At 33.0% G+C, this 21,040-nt stretch overlaps 3 protein-coding genes across 6 annotated transcripts; 2 read left to right on the top strand and 1 right to left on the bottom strand.

Moving 5' to 3' along the window:
- The first annotated feature begins 5,576 nt into the window (after window positions 1–5,576).
- On the top strand, window positions 5,577–8,518 carry LOC137809992 (phospholipid hydroperoxide glutathione peroxidase). The gene is made up of 2 exons (XM_068611091.2): window positions 5,577–5,950; window positions 8,073–8,518. The coding sequence occupies exons 1-2, from the start codon at window positions 5,723–5,725 to the stop codon at window positions 8,301–8,303; spliced, it is 459 nt and encodes a 152-aa protein (XP_068467192.2). The 5' UTR covers window positions 5,577–5,722; the 3' UTR covers window positions 8,304–8,518.
- A 2,914-nt stretch (window positions 8,519–11,432) lies between these two features.
- On the bottom strand, window positions 11,433–13,653 carry LOC137809994 (protein LSD1). Its single transcript, XM_068611092.2, has 6 exons — window positions 13,456–13,653; window positions 13,213–13,339; window positions 12,543–12,656; window positions 12,316–12,423; window positions 12,045–12,154; window positions 11,433–11,838 (listed from the first exon to the last, which is right to left on the bottom strand). The coding sequence occupies exons 2-6, from the start codon at window positions 13,268–13,270 to the stop codon at window positions 11,797–11,799; spliced, it is 432 nt and encodes a 143-aa protein (XP_068467193.2). The 5' UTR covers window positions 13,271–13,339; window positions 13,456–13,653; the 3' UTR covers window positions 11,433–11,796.
- A 3,211-nt stretch (window positions 13,654–16,864) lies between these two features.
- On the top strand, window positions 16,865–20,415 carry LOC137809991 (MND1-interacting protein 1). 4 transcript variants are annotated; one of them, XM_068611090.2, is made up of 3 exons: window positions 16,865–17,024; window positions 17,285–18,644; window positions 19,649–20,415. In XM_068611090.2, the coding sequence occupies exons 1-3, from the start codon at window positions 16,987–16,989 to the stop codon at window positions 20,150–20,152; spliced, it is 1,902 nt and encodes a 633-aa protein (XP_068467191.2). In that variant the 5' UTR covers window positions 16,865–16,986; the 3' UTR covers window positions 20,153–20,415. The 4 variants fall into 4 exon arrangements, with proteins under 4 accessions (XP_068467191.2, XP_068467190.2, XP_090154146.1 ...); XM_068611089.2 differs by having other exon boundaries at window positions 17,105–18,644; XM_090298020.1 differs by having other exon boundaries at window positions 17,105–18,644; window positions 18,898–20,415.
- The last annotated feature ends 625 nt before the right edge of the window (window positions 20,416–21,040 follow it).

Here is a 21,040-nt window from a genome sequence, read left to right as displayed (position 1 = left end):
TCGTCTCATTGGTATCATTTCGACATCCATTTTATTTTATTTTCATGTCTATTCACGGTTGAAAGTGTATTTTTGTTTTCATCTCATTTGTTCATTTGATTAAACTTTGAAATTGTATTTTTGTTTTCATCTGTTTATGTTATTTAATTTAATTTAATGGAGCAATTATGATTTCAATTGACAGTGTTTTGGTAAGATTTTGCATCATAATCACATAGCACCCAAAGAAGGTAATCAAAAAATGAAGTGCTTTTGGGCTGTTGCAAAATTTGAAAATTTGGGAAGAAAAACAGTTACATAAACAAGGTAATCAAATTTGAAATTTCAAATCTGAATTGAATTTTGATGAAGTTTGAAGCCTTTTTCTGAGTATTTATATGTGATAGATGTTCTTCATCATGGAATATTGTTCTTTCTTCTTGGACTCTTTTTTTTCGTGCACACAAGATTGAAAAATATTGCTTATAGATAGATTCTGAACATTGTTTGACTAATTTCACTATTGGATTCGTTGGAAGACAACTTTGGGTCATCTGACCTTATATATACTATAATCTCTTTGGTATTAGATGGCCTAACACTAGTTAGATGGTCTACGCTGAATATCATTTTAATTTGACAGCAAAATGACAACTATCAAATTTGGCGTCATTGTTGAGGAATCCAATTTGAATTTGATCATCATTTTTCTTCTTTATTTGCATAATTTTTTATGTATCTGCATAATTTTTCTTCTTCTACATGTATAACTTTGTTTTTACATTCTAATTTTTAGTTTTCCAGTTTTCAGAGTGATCACATCAATATAAAAAAAGGAAATATATTTTCTAAATAAATGATCTATTGATAGAACGTTTAAATGTTTTTCATGACATATTTCTTCTAATTTTTTTTATTCTGAAATTGATATGAATTAAAACTATTTTTCATCTAGAAATTATTCTTCATCTCATCATGATCAAGAGTACAACTATGTGATGCATTGTGAATCATATTTGTAGCAATCCACAATTTTATGAGCATCCTTTGCAATAAAATGAACCTTACTTTTAGCAGCCACAACAATCTTGTAAGTCATATTCCAAACAATTTTGTGTGCTAAATTTGCAACAGCCTTATGAGCCATATTGTCAATACTATTATGAGCCATAATATTATGATGAATATGAGCAAAGCCAACCACCCTTTCAACAATTTGTGCAACCTGACATTACTCCTCCTTGTTTTGAAAAATCATCTTTAGAGGAGTTTGTGAAACAATTAATGGTAAATACAATGAATTATCAACAAAAGCATATATGTTAGTCTTTAGAACTAGAAGAGAGAATTGGTCAATTGGCTAGACAGGCTAAAGATATTGTTAAGCAAAGGTTGAAATCACTTCATGATCCTAATTTAGATTTAGCAAATTTCTCAAAATTTGATACAGACTTTACTTGTGATTCTAATATATCTTTTTAGACTAATTCTTTTCTATTTTGTTCACTAAGTATAAACCCTTACCCAAGTATAGACTATCTTCCAAAAAAATGTCATAACAACAATTATGGATGAATTGTCTAAAGTTAATAATTATGTTGATGAACCTAATGTTGTTATTAATCATGTTTATGCTTTTGAAGACACTCCCGAAGTGCATATGACTGCTCAAGTCAAGGAGGATTTTGTTAATACATATGCATGTGCAAGCATTGATTTAAATGTAATGTCTAACCTTGAAGTGTCTACCATTGTCCTAGACATTGTAGAACAACCAGTCCATAATCACTATGTTCTTTGCATTGACAAACTTACAGGTTTTAAGGATGATAATTTACTTGAATATTCAAGAGAATTTGAATTATCGTATTCTACTAATACTTTTACTAGTGATTCATGTATTGGTTCATTCATCTATCAAGCATGTGTTGAGATTAACAAATGCATATCGTCTCAAGATGTGATTTTCACTAAAGATGTTGGTATTACTACACTAGTATCTTCTAACGAACCAGAGTGCATAGATGCATCCATAACAACTATTTTTAATGCTGACCTAGTTGATTTGCAGGTTGCTAAGATCTTTGAACAATTACCATCTATTGTCCAGTCACCACTGATGGAGTTGGAACTTCTTAATCAGGAGACACTAGACGTTATGAGACATTATGGTAAGAATCATTGTGTATATCATATTAACATTGAGGACGAAAATGTGTTTGCGTTTCTTGGAGATTTTAGTTTTTCTAATCCAATTGATTGTACAAATGCTCAAATAGACAAGTTTATATCATTTAATGATTGTTATAATAGTTGTAATGCATATTTTCACGCACTAGCAGAGATCATTGTGCTAAAATGCCCAGGCTCAACTAAAGCAGCTACAAACACGTATAGTTCAAAAAATTTGCAAGATACTGAAGTCTCTCTAAGCATTAGACACCCTCATGCGCAACCACTACCATTTCATGACATACCTCTCTCTCCATAACCTTCCCCAACCAAACCGTTTACAATAGCTAGACATTTAGTCAAACCTACCATTATCATCCCACCAACCATCTTCACTACCACTTGAGCGTAACATTAAATGATCAGATTCCATCAACACCAACTCACAGCCACCCCTAGACAATCCCATATAAGGAAACTCATTAGACTATCTACACTGTATAGCCTCTCTCTTTCATTTATTATTTACACACCACCACCCACTCATGGAACCATCTCTACCCTCCCTACATTCGTCCTCCTGACCCATGCCAGTCCCACTGTACTGCATAAGGCTCTTCATAACATATGTCCTTCATAATTCACTGCTACAACAAGGTTTTGTATGCCTTGGCTAGATTTTTTAACAAACATATTGGTCTTTATTGTAGAGGAGATTGTTGAGGAGATTTGTTGCAGTTCTTCCTTTCCCTCAAGCTTGACGATGAAGTTTTTCTTTTCCCACTTTTACCATACATATTTATTTGTTTACTTTTACGTTGAGGACAATGTGAGATTTAAGTGTGGAAGGAGAATGATACTTTAGGATTTATCTTTTGTTGATTTGTATTTTTAGTTTCTATTTTCTTTTGTTGATTTGTTGAATAACAATCTATGGTTTTTAAACCCATTTTACTTACCTTTACCCCATTATATCCATTATGAAGTCCTTTTGATCTTTGATTGCAAATTTTTCAACTATTGTGAATATTAGAGTCTTACTAAGCATATGATAATATTTTTCTACATGAGTGTTAAGTATAAATACAAACTTAAACACTTGTGAAAGTTATGTCATTCTTGATTTATCATTTGATTTTAATTACTGTTTGTGTATTAAAATATAGAAATTTCGATTCACATTTGTCTTGATTATTTGATTTCTTGAAATTATAACATGCTTGATGTTAAGCATTCCTAAAATCTACTGTAATTTTTCTCTTTTATTTGCACTATAATCCTTTGTTTTATTTAAGGGTGGCAAAGTGGGGCGAGCCGTGCGGACCGGCCCGCGACCCGCTGAAAAATACGCGGGACGGGTTGCTTATTTCAACTCGTTGGTTCGTTTAGGTCCGCCCTGCATAACTCGCAGCCCGTGCAGGTCAAGTGCGGGGTAGGACAGACTGGTCTGCATAACTCGCATAACTTTAAAATGCATAAATTTTTTTCTGCACCCCCATATTTTCTTTATAAAGCCTCATATTTCACATTTTACCTAATGCAAATAATATTATGAAACTATTTACCTAATGCATCCAAATAAAAAAAATCATTTTTTTTATTTAAAAAATTATTTAAAATAAATAAATAAATAATTTTATGTGGGTTGGCCCGCGAGCCAATCCTTATGCGGGGCGGGCTAGAAAAATCAACCCGCAAATTCTATGTGGGGCGGGACAACCCGACCCGCTTTTTGTGGGCCAAGTGCGGGGTAGGCCAATCCGCATTGCCACCCCTAGTTTTATTGTGAGTCTATAAAGTGTTTTGCCCAGGAGTGCAAAAGGATAAGTGTGGGGGTATTCTTAATAGCTTTATAAATAAATTATTGGAATGTAATCAAGAATAAACTCATTGTCTTAATTAAAATTAATCTAATTGGATTTATTTGGGCTTTAGCTGTTATTTCTCTTAATTATGTGCTTTTAGGGTAGACGATCTAATATTTCTCAGGATTGACGGTCTGAAGAAAGCGTTTACCACTATGAATGGGTCCAATATGCGAAAGCCTAAGTTGCTTCTTTGAATCAAAATAAAAAATAAAATATAAGGAGAAAAATAGGAGAATAAAATTTATAATATCTCAAAAACAAAATTGAAAGCAAATCTTTTCAAAGTACGAATAAACAGAATCGTGATAAAACTAGAAATAAAATCCAAGAATTCTGGAAACTTGGAAACTGATAATCTGTTAACCAAATATGAACCATAATATTTTTTTCAAGAGCTTTGGAGTAGAAAAACCTATAAAAAGATACAAGCTCCAAGAAGGAATTCAAAGTTTGACAACGACATTCAAAAACCACAACATAAAGTTTTCTTCGTTGTAATCCTTTTTGTTTTGCCTACGTATGGAAGGCTAAACTTCTTGGGGTTGATTCTCTTGTGATTTCGCAATGAATTTTGAGGTTCCAGTTCAATAAAGTTTTGTTCTTAAATTCTTTGTAACAAATTGTGCATTACCGCCTTTTTGAAATTTGGTTTATGTCCAAAGAGTTGTTTTTGAACGCTTGTTGATAATTCAATTCTTTTCTTTGATTGAAGTTCTTGATTAATTCGATTAGTTTTAATCAATCTTTTGTTTGCTTAATTCAAAAGGTAGAAGATAAACATATCATGAGTAGACGTTGAAGATACTGAATATAGTGGACATTTGTTTTGCTAAGAAGGCTCTTAAATTTGATTGACACTTATTTAATTAAGTTTGACATTGTGTAAAATAGATAGATTTCATTATTAGATTCGTTAGAAAACGATTTGAAATCATGTAACATTATTTATATTGTCATCTCTTTGATATTAGACAATATAACACTAATTAGACAATCTAGATTGATTATCATTTTAATTTGATAGTAAAACCACATTTTTAACCTTATATTATACATTATTTATAGATATTAATACAAGAAGGCAAGGAAAAGTAATGGTTAGTATATTCTTATTTTCTTTTATCCTAGTAATATATTGATGAAATATGGCTACCTATGGAAAATTCTTCTCTCAAACTCCATTCATCATGCAAATTATATATTGAAGGAATGAGATTATATATATGCTCAATTGGTATTCGAATATAATATAATAGTTAGATAATTTTATTTTACAACATAGTACAAACAATCCCGGGGGTAATAATAATAAAAAATTGAACAAAAATAATGAAAAAATATAAAATCATAGAAGATTAATTAAAATGTAAAAATAACATTTAATGAAGTAAAAGCTTAGATACAATTATATAATAGATAGAGTTTTAATTCAATAATCTAGATCATTATCACATATTACTTGAGAAAAAGAATAAAATGTAACTGTAAAATAGAATAATAAAATATGAAAAGCAAATAGAATGGAAGATGAAGGGATGCAGCGTAGAAAGTGAAGGATTGGTTGGTTGTTGTATATAGCGTCCCATGGTATCTCATTTTCTGCGCAATAACTGCAGCTGCAAAGTGCAAGCAAAAGCGTGCAGCGCAGGGGGGTCCTTTACCTGCTGAAACGAACACCACGTTTTTTTTTTATTCCCTGAGTCATGGGACTGTTGCGAAAGATTGTTGGATTTCTAGGGTTTGGAAACCACGATCACGATTCCAAGGATGCCGCCGCCGATGAACACGACGTCCATCCCCGTACGACACCGCATCGAGTCAGAGAAACCGGTCCTCGTAAAGGCTTCAGCGTCCCTGCCCAGGTCGTCGTCGATCGCCACCACCTAGCACCCGTTCTCACTCCCTCTACGTCCGGCGACGGCGGACTTCAGGTCCTTCCTCTCTCTCAGCGTTCCAATTCTGTTGGGTTTTATGACCATGCATTTAAATTTTGGGAAACCTAAAAATTAATTTCATGTTAGCGACACCACAATTGCTTCGATCTTATACCCCATTTGTAAATTTTGACCTTTTTTTCTACACAATTGAGCTTTACAGAAAAGGGATTAAATCTAGCATGAATGCACGGATATGATAAAGGAAAATAGCAAACTTGTGTGCTTACTTTTGTGTATTTGGGACATCGAGGCCCTTGTGAATTGTTGGGACTGTGCAGATGCTAATAATGTTTTTTAATCATCGTTTAAAATTTTATTATTAGGATTGTAAATAACACGAGTCTATAGTTCCTGTGTAGAGTACTTGTGTATGTACGTACGCAACAATGGAACCCTTTTTTCGATTGGAACTCCAATGGATAATTATTTTTAAATAGTACTTCCCTTGGGCCTTGAATACAAAAAAAGTTAATCTGTTTAGTTAATTGTTCTAATTTCATTTGAAACATAGACATTTTTCCTAAACTAAATAAAGATAAGAGTCACTGGAATGGTTGTAGATCTGATATCCACTAGAAATAAAGACATTTTGCAAACCCCTTGACTTGTAAGATTGAGTTAAACCCGATTTTGTATGATTGATTTAAGTTTAAAGTTCACTTCTTAATATAGTATTAAATTTATTTAGAGTTTATCCTAGTATGAGTTTGTCTATTGAGTTTCTATCCGACTGGTTTTGGTGTGAGGTCGTGTGTTGGAGATCTCACATCAAATAGAGATAAAAACATTTCACAGTATATAATTGTGAGTTTGTTTATTGAGTTTCAATCGGACAATCTATAAATATATAGTCCCATCTATGAGTTGATTGGTCTTGGCGTGAGGTCGTGTGTTTGAGATCCCAAATCGAATAGAGATAAAAACATTTCATAATATATAAGTGGATGCAAACTTTATGTTACACGCCGATTTTGTAAAGTTGAGTTAAGGTTAAAGTCCACTTCTTAAGAAAAATAAAATCTCAATTAAAAGGAAGACATTTTAGAGATAGGTATATTTGAAATTTGCTTGTACTTAAATCCAACTATCAAAAACATTTTTTTCTTATATTTGAGATTGAAAGGAGTATCTTATAATATTTGTGTTTGGGAAAGATAATGCAGACCTTTGTTTTCTCTTGGACTTCCTACTGCCAAAGCTGAAATTCGAGTTCTGGATGTGGTATCATTATTTCAGTTATTTTGAGAGGATGTTATCCAAGTCGTAGATATTTGATTTCATCAGGAAAATAGTAGATTGGTTTGACTTTGGAATGTTGCAGTGCCAATGTGGATACTGTTTTTGTCTTTATTTTCTTGCTTCATTCTGCTTACTGAGGATCAATCTTCTTTCTAGCAGCTTGGGGGATGCTGAACATTTTTGTAAGCATAAGAATGAAATTGACAACATTTGGCTTTTATTTGAACTGACTTTAACATGGCAAAATCAGGTTGGAGGTGTCCTACCACTGAAGGAGGGGTGATTCTTATCATAATCCACTGGAATTAGTTCATCTATGTATAGTATTAAAATTTAAATCTCCTGTCAATTTCCCTCACTTGAGTACATGAATGGATGTACTTAACATTCTTCAACCCAAACACAAAGGGGAGTATGAGGAGGGGATTATTTAAAACTGAAATTGGTAATGGCAAATTCTTAGACAGTTTGCTTTGTACCATGTCTTGTTTCAAAAGTAGTTATCTAATCTGTTCTGCTCATAATCAGTGAATCTTGTCCTTGTTTCATGATTGGGAATTGTCATAGCAGCCTTTTTGGTGCCGAATAGCTTTTGTTTTTACATTCACAACATTTAGACGTACTATGTATGTACGAGATATTGAATTTAAGGCACAAGACTCCAATCAATGATAGATGAAAGAGGGGAGAGCAAATATAGTTGCAAACTAGGAATATGGGCATTCATGACCTTATGCTTGTGCCTTTTACATTTTGTTGTCTCCATTGCCTAGTAATTAAGTCAGGAAGTATCATGGTCAGATAAATTTTCCTTTGTCTAGTAATTTACTGCCAGCAGGTGTTTAATATTTCTGGCTGTTGTGTTTCTCTTCATCAGGGTCTGGGTTGGTATGCTAAGCGTCTTAGGATGGACGAAGATGGAGATGTGGCAGATGAATTCCTTGATGAGGTGTCGTCAACGATGCCAGAAGGACTTGCAGATGATCATCATAAAACACAGGCAAGGTTTAAAGTGAAGAATGGGACTAAGGCAGTAAGAGTGAACAAACAGATCCTATTAGATGGGAAAATTATTCCTCATTGTGTGGAACACCAGGGCAGATTGTAGTAAACATTGGTCAGTATTGATTGGTTTGGCCTTTTTCTGTTTAGTTGTGCATACTGTGGAATCTGTAGTTAAACACTAACATTTTAACTGGGCTTTACTTGATGATTCCTTTTTGCTTTTTAGCTATCTTTCACTAGCTATGAATATGTGTGTGGGAGTTAAATGCACAATTTAAGGAAGTTAGGTAATATCACCCAACAAATTTAACTTCCAAATCTCATGTTCAAGCTATATTACAGACTGTCAGGTTTGTAGATCTACTGGTTTTTAAATTCTGAACTTTAAAAAAAGTGGACGCATTTAATAGTTCGTTGTGAAAGTTTGTACTTGCTATTCCTTTCTGGCTACTATTAGCTAATGCTTAAACTGTTTGCCATGCTTATTAAATTAATAAAATGAAATTTAGTTCGAGAAAAGTTGCAATCATAAAGATTAGTTATCTGTTGTTCAGCACTTCTGCTCGAGGTGGCCGTTTGAAGACAAGGTTCTCCACTTGTCATTTTGGAATTCAATTTTTTTTGTTTAGATATCGGCTTTTACAATTAGATCGTAGAAGCTGGTTTTAAATGATAAAAACAATCTTGTGAAATCTGATATAGAATCTAATTTGTAAAATCTGATATAGAATCTCGAATTCAATTTCAACTATCAGATTGTATTTAAAATAATGAAAGAGGTGTCCAAATTAATTTGGTCTACTGCTAAGGGTATATTTGACTTTTTAAATTATATGAAGGTGTAGGAAGGAACCATGGAGGTGGAAACATGAGTTTCAAAGTGGTTCGTGGTTTTTATTCTCATTATTTTATTTTTTCTTTATTTGTTTTGCAAAAAATTATCTCATTTTAAATTTTTTCATTTTTAAAATATTTTATTTTAAATTAGACAATTTAAATTTATTACTTTACTTTTTTTGGAGAAAGTATTTTTAATTATCACTAAAATTTAAATATCAAACAATTGTTAATAATTAAAAAATTAATATTTATGATTTTTCTAGTTGATATTGCTTAATGTTGTTTTTTTTATCAAAGTTTGTAAATATTTTTTTTACTAACATTGACAAAGTTTTCTCTCTATAGATTGAGATTATTTTCTATTGATATCAACAATAATTGTTTAGATTAATCTGATTGAGATTATTTTTATGACGGTGTTTGTTAGAGTTTTTTCTTCTTCTAATTTTCGATTGATGTTGACTGAAAAATCACGCTAGTCTACATTAGCAAAAGTAACTCTTAGTTAATATTTAAAAAATTTCCAAAATTAACATTATAAAAATAATCCTAATAAACTATTTAAAAAAAAAATAACATTAGTATCAATGATAAAAAATAAACACTACAAACATAAAAAAAAATTATAATCATGACAAGCATTAACTTAAAAAATTTAATTCACATAAAAAAATAGTCTTATCGACATTAATCGAAAAAATCTTAAATAATATCAGGAGTGAAATAACCCTCCTCTACAACATAAACAAAACAATCATTAAAAAAATTAATCATCTTAAATATGTCTTAATATTAGTCAAGTTAGCGACCCGACTATAATCATGTTAGGAAGAAAGTATAAAAAAAAAAACACAAATTTAATAATATGAAAAAAATTTCAAATTCTCATTTGAGTAGAAATTTAAATTATTTTAAGCAATTTAATTTCTCTCCTCAAATTCTAAAATTTTAATTTATTTAAAAATTCCTTAACCAAACCATATATGTTTTTTATAAAGGATTTCAAATTTTCTATAAAAATTACCTTATTGAAATTCCCTGTTCAAAAAGATAAATAAATAGAGGCATGTGATGGTGAAGTTCTAGTAGAGCAAAGACAATAAAATGATAATTGAAATTTACAGACATTTTTTTTATGGAATTCAAGTAGAGCAAAGTCAAAACTCAAGTTGAAGTTTGGCATTGGTGAAGAAATGATATGAAGGATCCAATTTTTAGTTCACTAACCTTGTACCAATTAAACAGACTAATGGAATTAGATTTCTACCTTCGAGTTTGAAAAATGATTGTTCCATCAATGAAAATAGAGCTGAGAGGAACACTCATTTCTGATCTAAACCAAATCTAATCCAAACCAGAAGATACTGCTTTGCAGCAGCCAGAGTCAGAAGCACTTTTGTTATCTTGTGTAGCAAGACACGAGAAATAGTGAAGAGACAACTACTGGCAAGTACCTTATGATGCACGTCTTATACTTACCAAAGACTAATTTTCATTGACTGTGACATTTTAAGCCGAGTGAGCAGTGACATATTCAAGGCTGTTGAAGAACACGGGGCAATATTAACTTAAGAAGAGATGTCTATATCAGTATTCACATTCATCGGTTTTTGCTATCTCAGAAAGCTTCAAGTTGAATAACCAATAGCACGTTTCTTGAGTTAATCTTCCAAAAAGGGTGACTATGTTCAGAGATAAAGATGTTGGTCATGTTGCTGACTTGTATGAGCTCATAGCACATCTTTCCTTTCAAACCTCTCTTTTTATATATATATTTGTAGGCATCTTTCTGTATTTCTAGTAGAAACTTTACTCTGTTTTAGTGACAGATTCAGGATTGTATATGTGAAAATAAAGATATAAGTATAGAAATTAAGTGCAGGAAACTGAAAAAAGAACTGAGATGTCAAACTAAATAAAGCAGCAAAATACCTAATGAGTGTTAAAGGAAAGGAAACATAAAAAAGTTGGTCATTATCACGAAATTTGACAACGGCTAAAAAAGTTTTTACAAAAGTAGGAGGTGAAAAAATAGTGGGTGCATCTTCATCCCTTGAATTCTGCCATGGGTCCACCACTACTCTCTAATAACTTTAATTCATGAATTATAATCTGTTATAAATCTTATTCAAACAAAAAATACATTAAAATAAATGTTAGAGAATACATTGAATAGGGTGCAACATTTCATGAGTTTGTCTTGTATTTATAAGTTAAGGTTTTCACCAAACTTATATATTAAAATTTTCTGATATCACTTTAGGTGTATTTGGACCTTTGGTTGATTCAAAAGACACTAAATTCTTGTATGAAAGAAATAAATGATGTGTTTGATTCTGCTTCAACTTCATAAACCAAATATCAGCAAAGGAAGATAAACCTTGTCTAAAGATGCCAAATTTCTAAAGCACTCAGAATCAATAATCTTGTCACAAATAGTTATTCCAAATAGCTTTAAGGAAGACAATGCCTTTGATATTGGAGAACTTTAAAAACTGCACTGACATTGACACTGTTGGGGGCGATATCGATTCTTTTAGTGGCTTACACTGCTTACAACTAAAGCAGTACATGGTACACCAATGATACCAAAATTATGTAATTATTTCATTCAAGGGAAAATTAGTTCTATACATTTGAGGAGAATTTTCTCTGATATCACATATGCACTTGTTATTCCTCAAGGATGATGAGATGTGACAATTAAAGCCAAGGTCGTGGTGTCTGTAAGGAATTTTAAAGATAGATTCAGCCATTTAGGTGCTGAATTTCTGCTCTGTGGTGGTGATTGTTGAGGTCTGCATCATTCAGTAACAACAGTGTAAGCAAACGTTCAGGTATGACATTTATTTAGTACTCGCACTAAGTTGCTAAGAAAGGAAGAGTGCATAACAAAAATACACCTTTTCTCTATAAAAATACATTTATAAGGATCATTTCATATCAATTTGGGAGTCATGTTAGCAGAAATCTTCGTAGTATGTAAAGAAGAGATTGTACTGACCCCAATTGATGTTACAAAACTGCAAATGGCACATTTCACGGATCTTGCTCCATATTGGTACCTGAGTAGCATCTCACAGTTCCCACAGTTGACATGTGCCACCTGATTTGCTGTTACAATTTTCATACACACAAAGTAATGACTCAAATAATAACAACTTACCACACTAAAGAAACTCTGCCCATATATAAACATGAATATGTATACAAAACACACAAACGCTTGAAAAATTTATTTTTTAAAGTTCATCTGGTGATTTGTGGTTCAATACCTTCCAAAGCTAGATTGACTGTATGACAACAAGAGCATTGGACATTTGTGGCTCCACGGATGAACATGAGGAGAGTGTGGCAGCCTCCACATACTAACTGGGCCATTTCTGTGCACATGCAACTTATGATTTCATCTTACTTATATTTGGTAGATTGAAAAAATTGGAATAGGTAACAAGTTGAACTTTCCAAATAACAAGAATTAGAGAGAGAAAGTGCACCGTACCAGGAGGTGGCACAGTTGTGACTGCATTGCAAACAGCACAGCACACTGAGGTGGCTCCAACTGGATAAAGCAGAAGGTTTCTACACCCAGAACAGACAACTTGACTCTGCGCACCTAGTTACCAAGGAAGGTTTTGACATAAATTATTTGCATGTATCAAATAAATGACATAAATTATTCTAGTCCAATTTCTTTTTCAACTTTTCTCTTTGATGCCATGGCAATAAATGTTCTAGCATTCATACTGCCATTAATACAGGTCCAATTTTTCAAATGGCAAGCCTGGTGAGAAGAGAAATTGGACTAGAATACAGAACTGTACGTGAAAAAGACATCTAAATTCTAACAAATTATCTCCAACCAACACATTACAAACAAATTAAAAGTCTCAAAGGAATTTTACTAAACACATCTTCATGTTCAATCCACCATTTGGGAAACGAAATTTCTTTCTCCTTTTCCTCCTTTGAGTGAATTGAGCATTTCTATTTTATATATGCGAATCATTCTAAAGGACTTGGTCGTGAAAACAATAACTCGTTTCTTCCATTAACTATCAGAAGCAAAAATTGGAGTTTTTCATTTTTATGTAAGTAGTAATCAAGTGTGTTATCATTCTACCTCCAACATGAATGAGCAAAGAAAGAAAGAGTAGAGTAAGCAAAGATACCATTTGGTGGAGGCGTATATGGAGGTGGTGGAGGGTAGGGGGCAAGCGGAACGGGCATTATCTCAAAATATTATCTTTACCAAACTCTACTTAGAGAATAAAACTCTTTCTCCCCCCATTTGAACACCTGAAAAAAAAATCCTGTAAAGTCATGCACATGAAGCATAAAGATGGCATAAAAAAGCTTGGAAAATGAACTATAATTTGGCATTACAGCAGCAGAATCAGAGCAAGAGAGAAAACCTCTTATGAAGCAGATTGTGAAAGCAACTAAATTTGCAGACAGGATAACGTAACAGTCAAACGATAAGTTTTCTTTCCCTTAGGGAGCCATGCATGAAGCAACTTGAAAGTAGCGATAAAGAAGAAGAAAGAGTTGAGACACTCTCACCAAAAAAACGAAATTAAATAGCGTCCCCAACTCCCAAGTGGGGCAAACACAGCCTGACAACTTGTTACTCTGAAAGTGAAAGTGGAGAGAGAGAGAGTGAGTGAGTGAGTAATAGCATATGTAGGAGGAGATGTGAAGAACTATGAAGCCCAGACGGATACGGGTATGAATACGACACAGATACGGATATAAAAATATGGCTAAATTGAAAATTATAGGACAGAGGACACGGCTATGTATAAATTATTTTTGGATTTTTTTTAATTTTTTTATATATATTTTTATTTAAATGATTTGTTTAAGATTTTATGATTTTATTTGAGATTTTAGTTAAGATTTTGTGTGAAATAAGGGTTTACAGAGTGAACCGCGTATCTCTGGCGTGTCCAAGGAGTGGACTGTGTCTCCTCCGACGTGTCCTGAAAGAAGGCCGTATCTGGCCCATACAGCTGCGTCCGACACCGTGTCATGCACGCACACGTCACGTATCCGCGTCGCCGGCGTGTCGGAAGCGCAAATGGTTCAATTTTGACTTTATCCGAGCTTCACAGGTGAAGAACAAAAACAATGGCAAAGAAAACATCCTAGTGTGTCTAAAACTTTGATCTAAGACTATGTTTAATTAAAGTACAAAAGTTCACGTTAATTGATCTACCTTTCATGTTATCATATTAACCAGGTAAGTATTGTTTAGTAAAATGTTTTAGTATTTACTTAATCTTTGTAAAAGTTTGCATGATGAGTGAAGCTGTAAAGGACCACTTTTAACATTTCCTTTGGGCAAAAACAGTGGGAACACAGAAAAGAGGGAATCAAATCATGGACTCTCCTTCGGAATTATTATTACTAAGGTACAAGATGAGAAATAAGGACCATGGCTCTCTTAATCTAAAACTGTGGTCCTCTATCTCACTCCATTTACCTAAATTCCAATCTCTCTCTTTTCCCAAAAAAATATTCACATTTTTTTTTATTCCTTTTCTTCCCACTTAACATTATTACTTTTCTAATATATACGCTTCACTTTGGATAAGGTTTTTAATAGTATTCATAACATTAACAATAGTTTTTTTAATTGTCATATTCATACATTTTTTTTATTACAACAAACAAATTTTTCGGGTTTGAGAACTTATTACCAAATTGTTTTTATAAGGGGTTGAGAAATTATTATTGAGTGAAGAGTTGATTCATTTTCTTGAGAAATTATTATTAAGTGAAGAATTGGTTCATTCTTTTGGCTCATGTTTTTCTTCCTCTTCCTCTTCTAATGTTCGGTTTCGAGTTTTAGTTGAGAATATCCCGATTAAAGGTTATCTGATGCTCAAATGAGTATTCGGGTGTAATTAATACTATAATAATGATATATATTTATTTTGTCTATTGTGTCTATTTATATGGATGTGATGTGCTCTCTTACTCTTGGACAAGGATTAACATGCATAACATGTTTAAGAGTGTATTACTTCCTTCTTTATACGGTTTAAGGTGTGCTAATTATCTTTTTTTATTTTGACACATTTTGCACATATCGATATACCAACATCTGATACTAGAATTCTAAAATTGTTCGATCCCTACCGATATACACATTAGACGAAATCACCATTAGAGTATAAACTCTTATATTAAGTAGAAACAAATAAGATAAATAATGTATAAGAAAAAAAACCACACACCTAAAACCTTTTGGTTATGATAATGCAGTACTATATATATATATATACACACACGAAGCATGAAACTCAATAATGTGGAAACATTGAGTTACTAAGATGGAAAGAATAATTAGTGACCCTCTCATGTTTCCTATAAAAACATTGGTGTTGGGCTAAATTTGACGATAGATTTGGTGGGTGGGTGGGTCAAATCCATTTTAGGCTCCATCACGGGAGGGTGTTCCTATGCACAATCCAATGTAGCATTAATATTTACCACTTTCAATGCCTACCTTTTTTTTTTACTTTAAAAGTTGCGTAATAATGGAATAATAAATAGCGAAATAAAATTTTCCAATTCACGGAGCATCAATAAAGTAAAGACAACAAGAAAAAAAAAATATTACACAATTGGTGAAAACAAACTAAAACAACAATGTTTACATTTGAAGGAGAAAATTAAAGTTATTATTACAAATATCTTTCTCGTTTGAAAATAAAGAATCATATCTTAAAATAATAATCTTTTACTGATCAACCATCCAAATTCAATATGAAAATCCTTACACACATTTAAAACTCTACACTTTAGTAAGTACGAGAAAATTATAATAACTTTTTGTGTGTCTCATACACAATTACCTTTTTTATATAAGTAAAATAAATTGACTAGCTATTCTCCATGGAATGAGAACTTTTTCACTCAAGAAAAGTTATCTAATAAGAATAATTAATAGAAAGAAAAGGGAATTTTTTATGGGTTCCGGAATATGAAGGAATAAAATAAAGTATAAAAAATGCATATATACGTGGGGGAAGTAAAATATTAGACTTGAATGGGGAAGAAAGTGAAGAAGCATGGATAAACTTACCACTAAAAAAACAGGACCACCAACTCTTTTGTTTCAATTTTCTCCCAAAAATATTTCTATACTTATTTTATGGATAATTTTTATTATTTATTTTCATTAAAAAAATATGCTTTAGAAGTTATGTAAAAAACTAAAATAATAGTGATAATATAGTAAGAGATAAAAATTAAGAAAGTAGACATATAAGTAAGGATAAAAAAGATTTGAGGTAGTTGAAAATGAATTTACTTAGTTTACTGATTTTACTTATTTTTATTGATTTTACTTAGTTTACTGATTTTTCGTTTTAGATAATGGTTTATTGAGTACCTTTAAGTATTGAAAATTGTTCATAAAATATGAAAAATTATTACAAAATTAAAAAAGAATGCGACTACTATTTACTATAATATACAAGAGAAACATAATTGCAATCTCTCCTAATATTAATAAGAAAAATTAAAACATAAATATTTTATAATGTATTTTAGAATTTAATTCTGTAATATATTTTATAATGTATTTTAGAATTTAATTCTGTAATATATTTTATTTTTCAATATTTTCCAAAATATTTAATAATATTTTCAGAAAAAGTTTAATAATATTTCCGTCATTCACTGGAATAGGGAAGTGTGGAAAACAATTAGGTAGGTGCTAAAAAGCAAGAGTGAAGGATGGCCCAAATATTTTTGAGGGTGTGGGCCCACATAGAGAAAGCTATAAATTGGCCAAACCCGAAACGAAAACTTGCGGTGGCACTGAGCTTCAGTGAGCTTCAGTGAAGTTGAGTGAAAGAAGTGATAGAAACTGAACTCGGCACTCACAATTTTCATTGCTCTCTTCTATCTTCAACGGAACATAGAAGAGAGCAATGAATTACAGGGATAATGTTCTCTCCGATACCCCTCTGTGAGTGTCTCTATTCTTATTCATTTTCCTTTTCAGTTCGTCATTATCTCTATGTATTGAATTAATTCACGAAAGTTTAGGGATAACAACACGGGTTTCAGTGTGAATAATAAAAACAATCAAGCTAATTGGAAAGCTCTTTGGATGAAATCCGAATCCGATTCAGCTTCCAATTTGGACAATGGATGGATGGTGCCCTATAAATACTATCATGTCAAGGGTCCCATTTCTGATTCAAACCCTAATGTTGACTCCTCCAGATGGGTTTTGTGCAACGAGGTTCAAATGAAAGACATTTCGTTGAAATGCATGGAAATTATATACAACGATACTGTGTCAAAGCTTGTTGCTTTGGGGCACAATGAGGATATTGCCGTGAAAGCGATTCTGCACAATGTTCATTGTTATGGCGCCAACGATTTGGCAACAGACCTGTTGCACAATACTTTGGCTTGTTTGACAAAGGGGAGCTTGGACATGTATGAGTCCAAGCCTGCGTTCTCTGATTTGAAGAAGCTTGAGGAGTACACTCTGATGAATCTTGTGTTTTTGTTGCAAGAAGTGAGGCTCGAGTTAGGTGAGGGTGATGCTATGTGGTGTCTTCTCATGAGCGATTACAATGTGTTAAAGGCAATTACCGTCCATATTCCTGTTGTAAGCATGTGTCCTCCTCCTTTAACCGAGCTTGAGAGCGAGGAAGGGGGATTTAGAAAAGAGGGAGGCTCAGATATTCCTTTAAAAGGGTTCTTTTGTGGTAAGGAGATGACTGTACGGTTACAGAGAGATATTGAATTCCCAAAAAGATTTGATCTTACTCCTGCGATGATTTGTTCGCTGAAAAGCAATGTTGCAGCGTTTGCTGATGGTTATAAGGCCAGCTCAAAACAGGTCCAGTCAAATGCAGGAAAACATCCTGTGATTAGCACTGTTTCGAAATTGGACTCTTCGTCTTTTTCTGTGACTGCAGTCCTTGGTGATCTGTCTGGTGACTCTCAGAATATGAATGACCAGGATGACTTTAACTCTGTGCTGAGTAAATTTCATGATCTAAATATTGATGAGAACTTGGAGTTTGTGGCAGAAGATGAGAAGAATTCGGTGATAGTCACTCTATTGCATCAGATAAAGGATCTTGAGAAACAGGTAAAGGAGCGGAAAGATTGGGCTCATGAGAAGGCAATCCAAGCTGCAAGAAAGCTTAACAGCTATCTAATTGAGCTGAAAACATTCAGGATAGAAAAAGAGGAGAATCAAAGACTGAAGAAGGGGAAAGAGGAAAATGAGGAGCTTGAGGACCCTACCATGGTGAGACTCTTAGAAATGGAGGAGGCCTTGAGAAAGGCTTGTGGTCAAATGGATCTAGCAGCTGCAGGAGTCGGAAAACTTGAGGCGCAGAAAGCTGAAATCAAAGCAGAGTTAGAAGCTTGTAAATTAAGTGCATCAGAGTCAGTCGCAAGCTGCTTGCAAATTGCAAAAAGGGAGAAAAAGTGCTTAAAGAAGCTTCTGGCTTGGGAAAAACAGGAAGCGAAGATAAAACAGGATATTTCAGATGAAAAACAGAAGATTTTGGAGATACAAGAAGAGTTGGCTCAGATTAAAAAACGTGCAAAAGAAGCTGAGGTTTGCTCATATCATTTTTGAAATCTACATTTTCTGCATAAAGGCTTTGAACTATTTTCTCATGAACCATTGAATATATCTAATCTGAATTTGGAGTCTGTGGAGTGATTTTGAAACTTGTCTTATGTTTATCGAGTTTGTGTTTGTATATTACTGGTTTGGTGTAGTATTTACCATCAGGGACTTGATAAATTTGTCGTGTCTTCTTTTTTGTCCATTTCATCATACATTAGGATGTTTGTGCTTGTAACAGAACAGTGTATGTGCACTGTGAATCATGGAAAGCAAAAAGGAGGAGCTTTATTCAATGAGACACGTATCTGAGTTGGATATTTGTGCAAGACACAGCATGGCACCCACAACTTCAACAGGGTGCTTTGAATACCTCTCGTACATTGGGTGTATATATGCTTCTTGACATGTTTATAAAAGCATATACAAGTGCTTGGTGCTTTTGGATTTTGTTCTTTGTCTGTTATTTTTATTTGAAATCAATTAAAATTGAAGTGATTTGTCTTGAATGAATTCATCAATTATACTAATATTCTGGAGTTGCTTACGTTAATTAGAAAGTTGCTCCAAATTATCAGGTATAGCAGTGTGTATTTGTATACCCGTTGATGGATATGTGGAGAATTCATGTCTTTTAGTCCATGATGATCCTAAATACACGCATTCAATTTCTTGGTGTCTTCTTATTCGTAATCTTGAAAGTGAATCATATATTTTTGTCTTGGTTATGGTTATGCCTAATTTTTCCTCAGTTCATTGCATTCTGATCGATAAGTATGATACAGTTTTGTCCGCATTGAATGCACTCAATGCAACTTTCTTACCATTCAACCTCTTTTCTATGACAATGGCAGTTTTTGCCCGGTGCTTTCTTAGTTTTCTGCTCGGTGGGCCTTCTCTTTTCTTGAAATACTTTATAATTAAACTATCTATGTATCAGAACATATGCTTGTCTTGAATCCTTTATTCTGTGTAATAATAACTTTTGACAGGTCATGAAGGGTGAAGAGTTAAAGGCTAAGGAGGAAGCCTTAGCACTGATTGAAGAGGAACGCCGTTCTGTGGAAGCAGCTGAGGCTAATAGAAAAAGAAATCTTAAGGCTTTAAGCCTGAAGATGGAGATAGATTTCCAGCGTCGCAAGGATGATCTCCTAAGACTGGAGCAGGAGATTTCGTGTCTTAAAGCATCTGCACAGTTGGCTATTTTGCCTACAAGTGAGTCTGAGGGTGCAGAGCCCCACAGAGAGATAATTGCTAAGCTTCTGCAAGAATTAGATAGTGTGCCAGATTTTTCTGGAAAAGAAGCCACCGGTAATACTGATAGAGAATGCATTATATGTGGAAAAGATGAGGTTTCCGTAATTTTCTTGCCATGTGCACACCAAGTTATGTGTGCCAGTTGCAGTAAAGAGTATGGGAGAAATGGCAAAGCTATTTGTCCATGCTGTTGGGTTCCAATCGAACAGAGAATTCGTATATTTGGGGCAAGTTCGTAGTCTTTTTACCGTGGGGCGTGAGCACGATCTGGAGTAGTTTATTTACATTAAAGCTTTGTTCTGCCGTGAACTAAACGTTTTGAAGGTCTTAATATCTGATATTAGCTAGAAAATAGGAAAATGGGAAAAAAAGTGTTTTGAAGGCACTACTAGTCAAGGATTATAACATATAAAAAAATTTAATGAGTAAAGACTTTTGAATTATTAACGCAACAAATGTTAATTTGGTATCAAATACTATTTGATCTTTTGATTCCCTGATAGCTATTCTTGTATTGTATGGTTAATGGGCACGATACTAAGAAATAAGCAGCTGCATTGTCTGCGTTAGCTGCTTACGGTTTTTACCCCTTAAATCTTATAAATTTGTGTAAAATTAAATAAAATGGCATATATGTGGTTAATAAGTCTAAAACAAAATAATAGTTAAATAAAATAAACTTATAGAATCTAATGTTTCACTTAAACGTAATAGAGTTTTAAATGCTATTTTAAAAAAAATGAATTTTACATTTCACTGAGTAGTTAATATTCACCTGTGATGATGAGAAGTAATCACATGTAAAATCTGGAAATAGACTACCACTCAGCTTTTTATCGGTAAAACTAAGAACATGAATGAATTGGGAAATTTTTTACGATGATAAACCATGTATTAACATGGTTATACTTGATTAACCTGTTCTTCTTTTTCACTTTTTCTCTAAGATGAGAACCCATTGAAGATGGGAAATGGCTTGTGCATGGACTTAATTATATTTTGGGTTTCGACTTATGGCTTTAGGGATCACGTGCAGCTGTTGACGATCCTACCTCCTCTACCACCATACCAAGACTGAGAAAATATAAAAGCTTTTTTTGTACGTGATGACATAAAAACAATAAAAC

The sequence above is a fragment of the Phaseolus vulgaris genome, chromosome 2 (assembly GCF_051622355.1).
Source record: "Phaseolus vulgaris cultivar YP4 chromosome 2, ASM5162235v1, whole genome shotgun sequence".
NCBI classification, from domain to species: Eukaryota; Viridiplantae; Streptophyta; class Magnoliopsida; order Fabales; family Fabaceae; genus Phaseolus; species Phaseolus vulgaris.
Note: the sequence above shows the minus strand (reverse complement) of the source record. Positions and strands in the feature narration are given on the sequence as shown.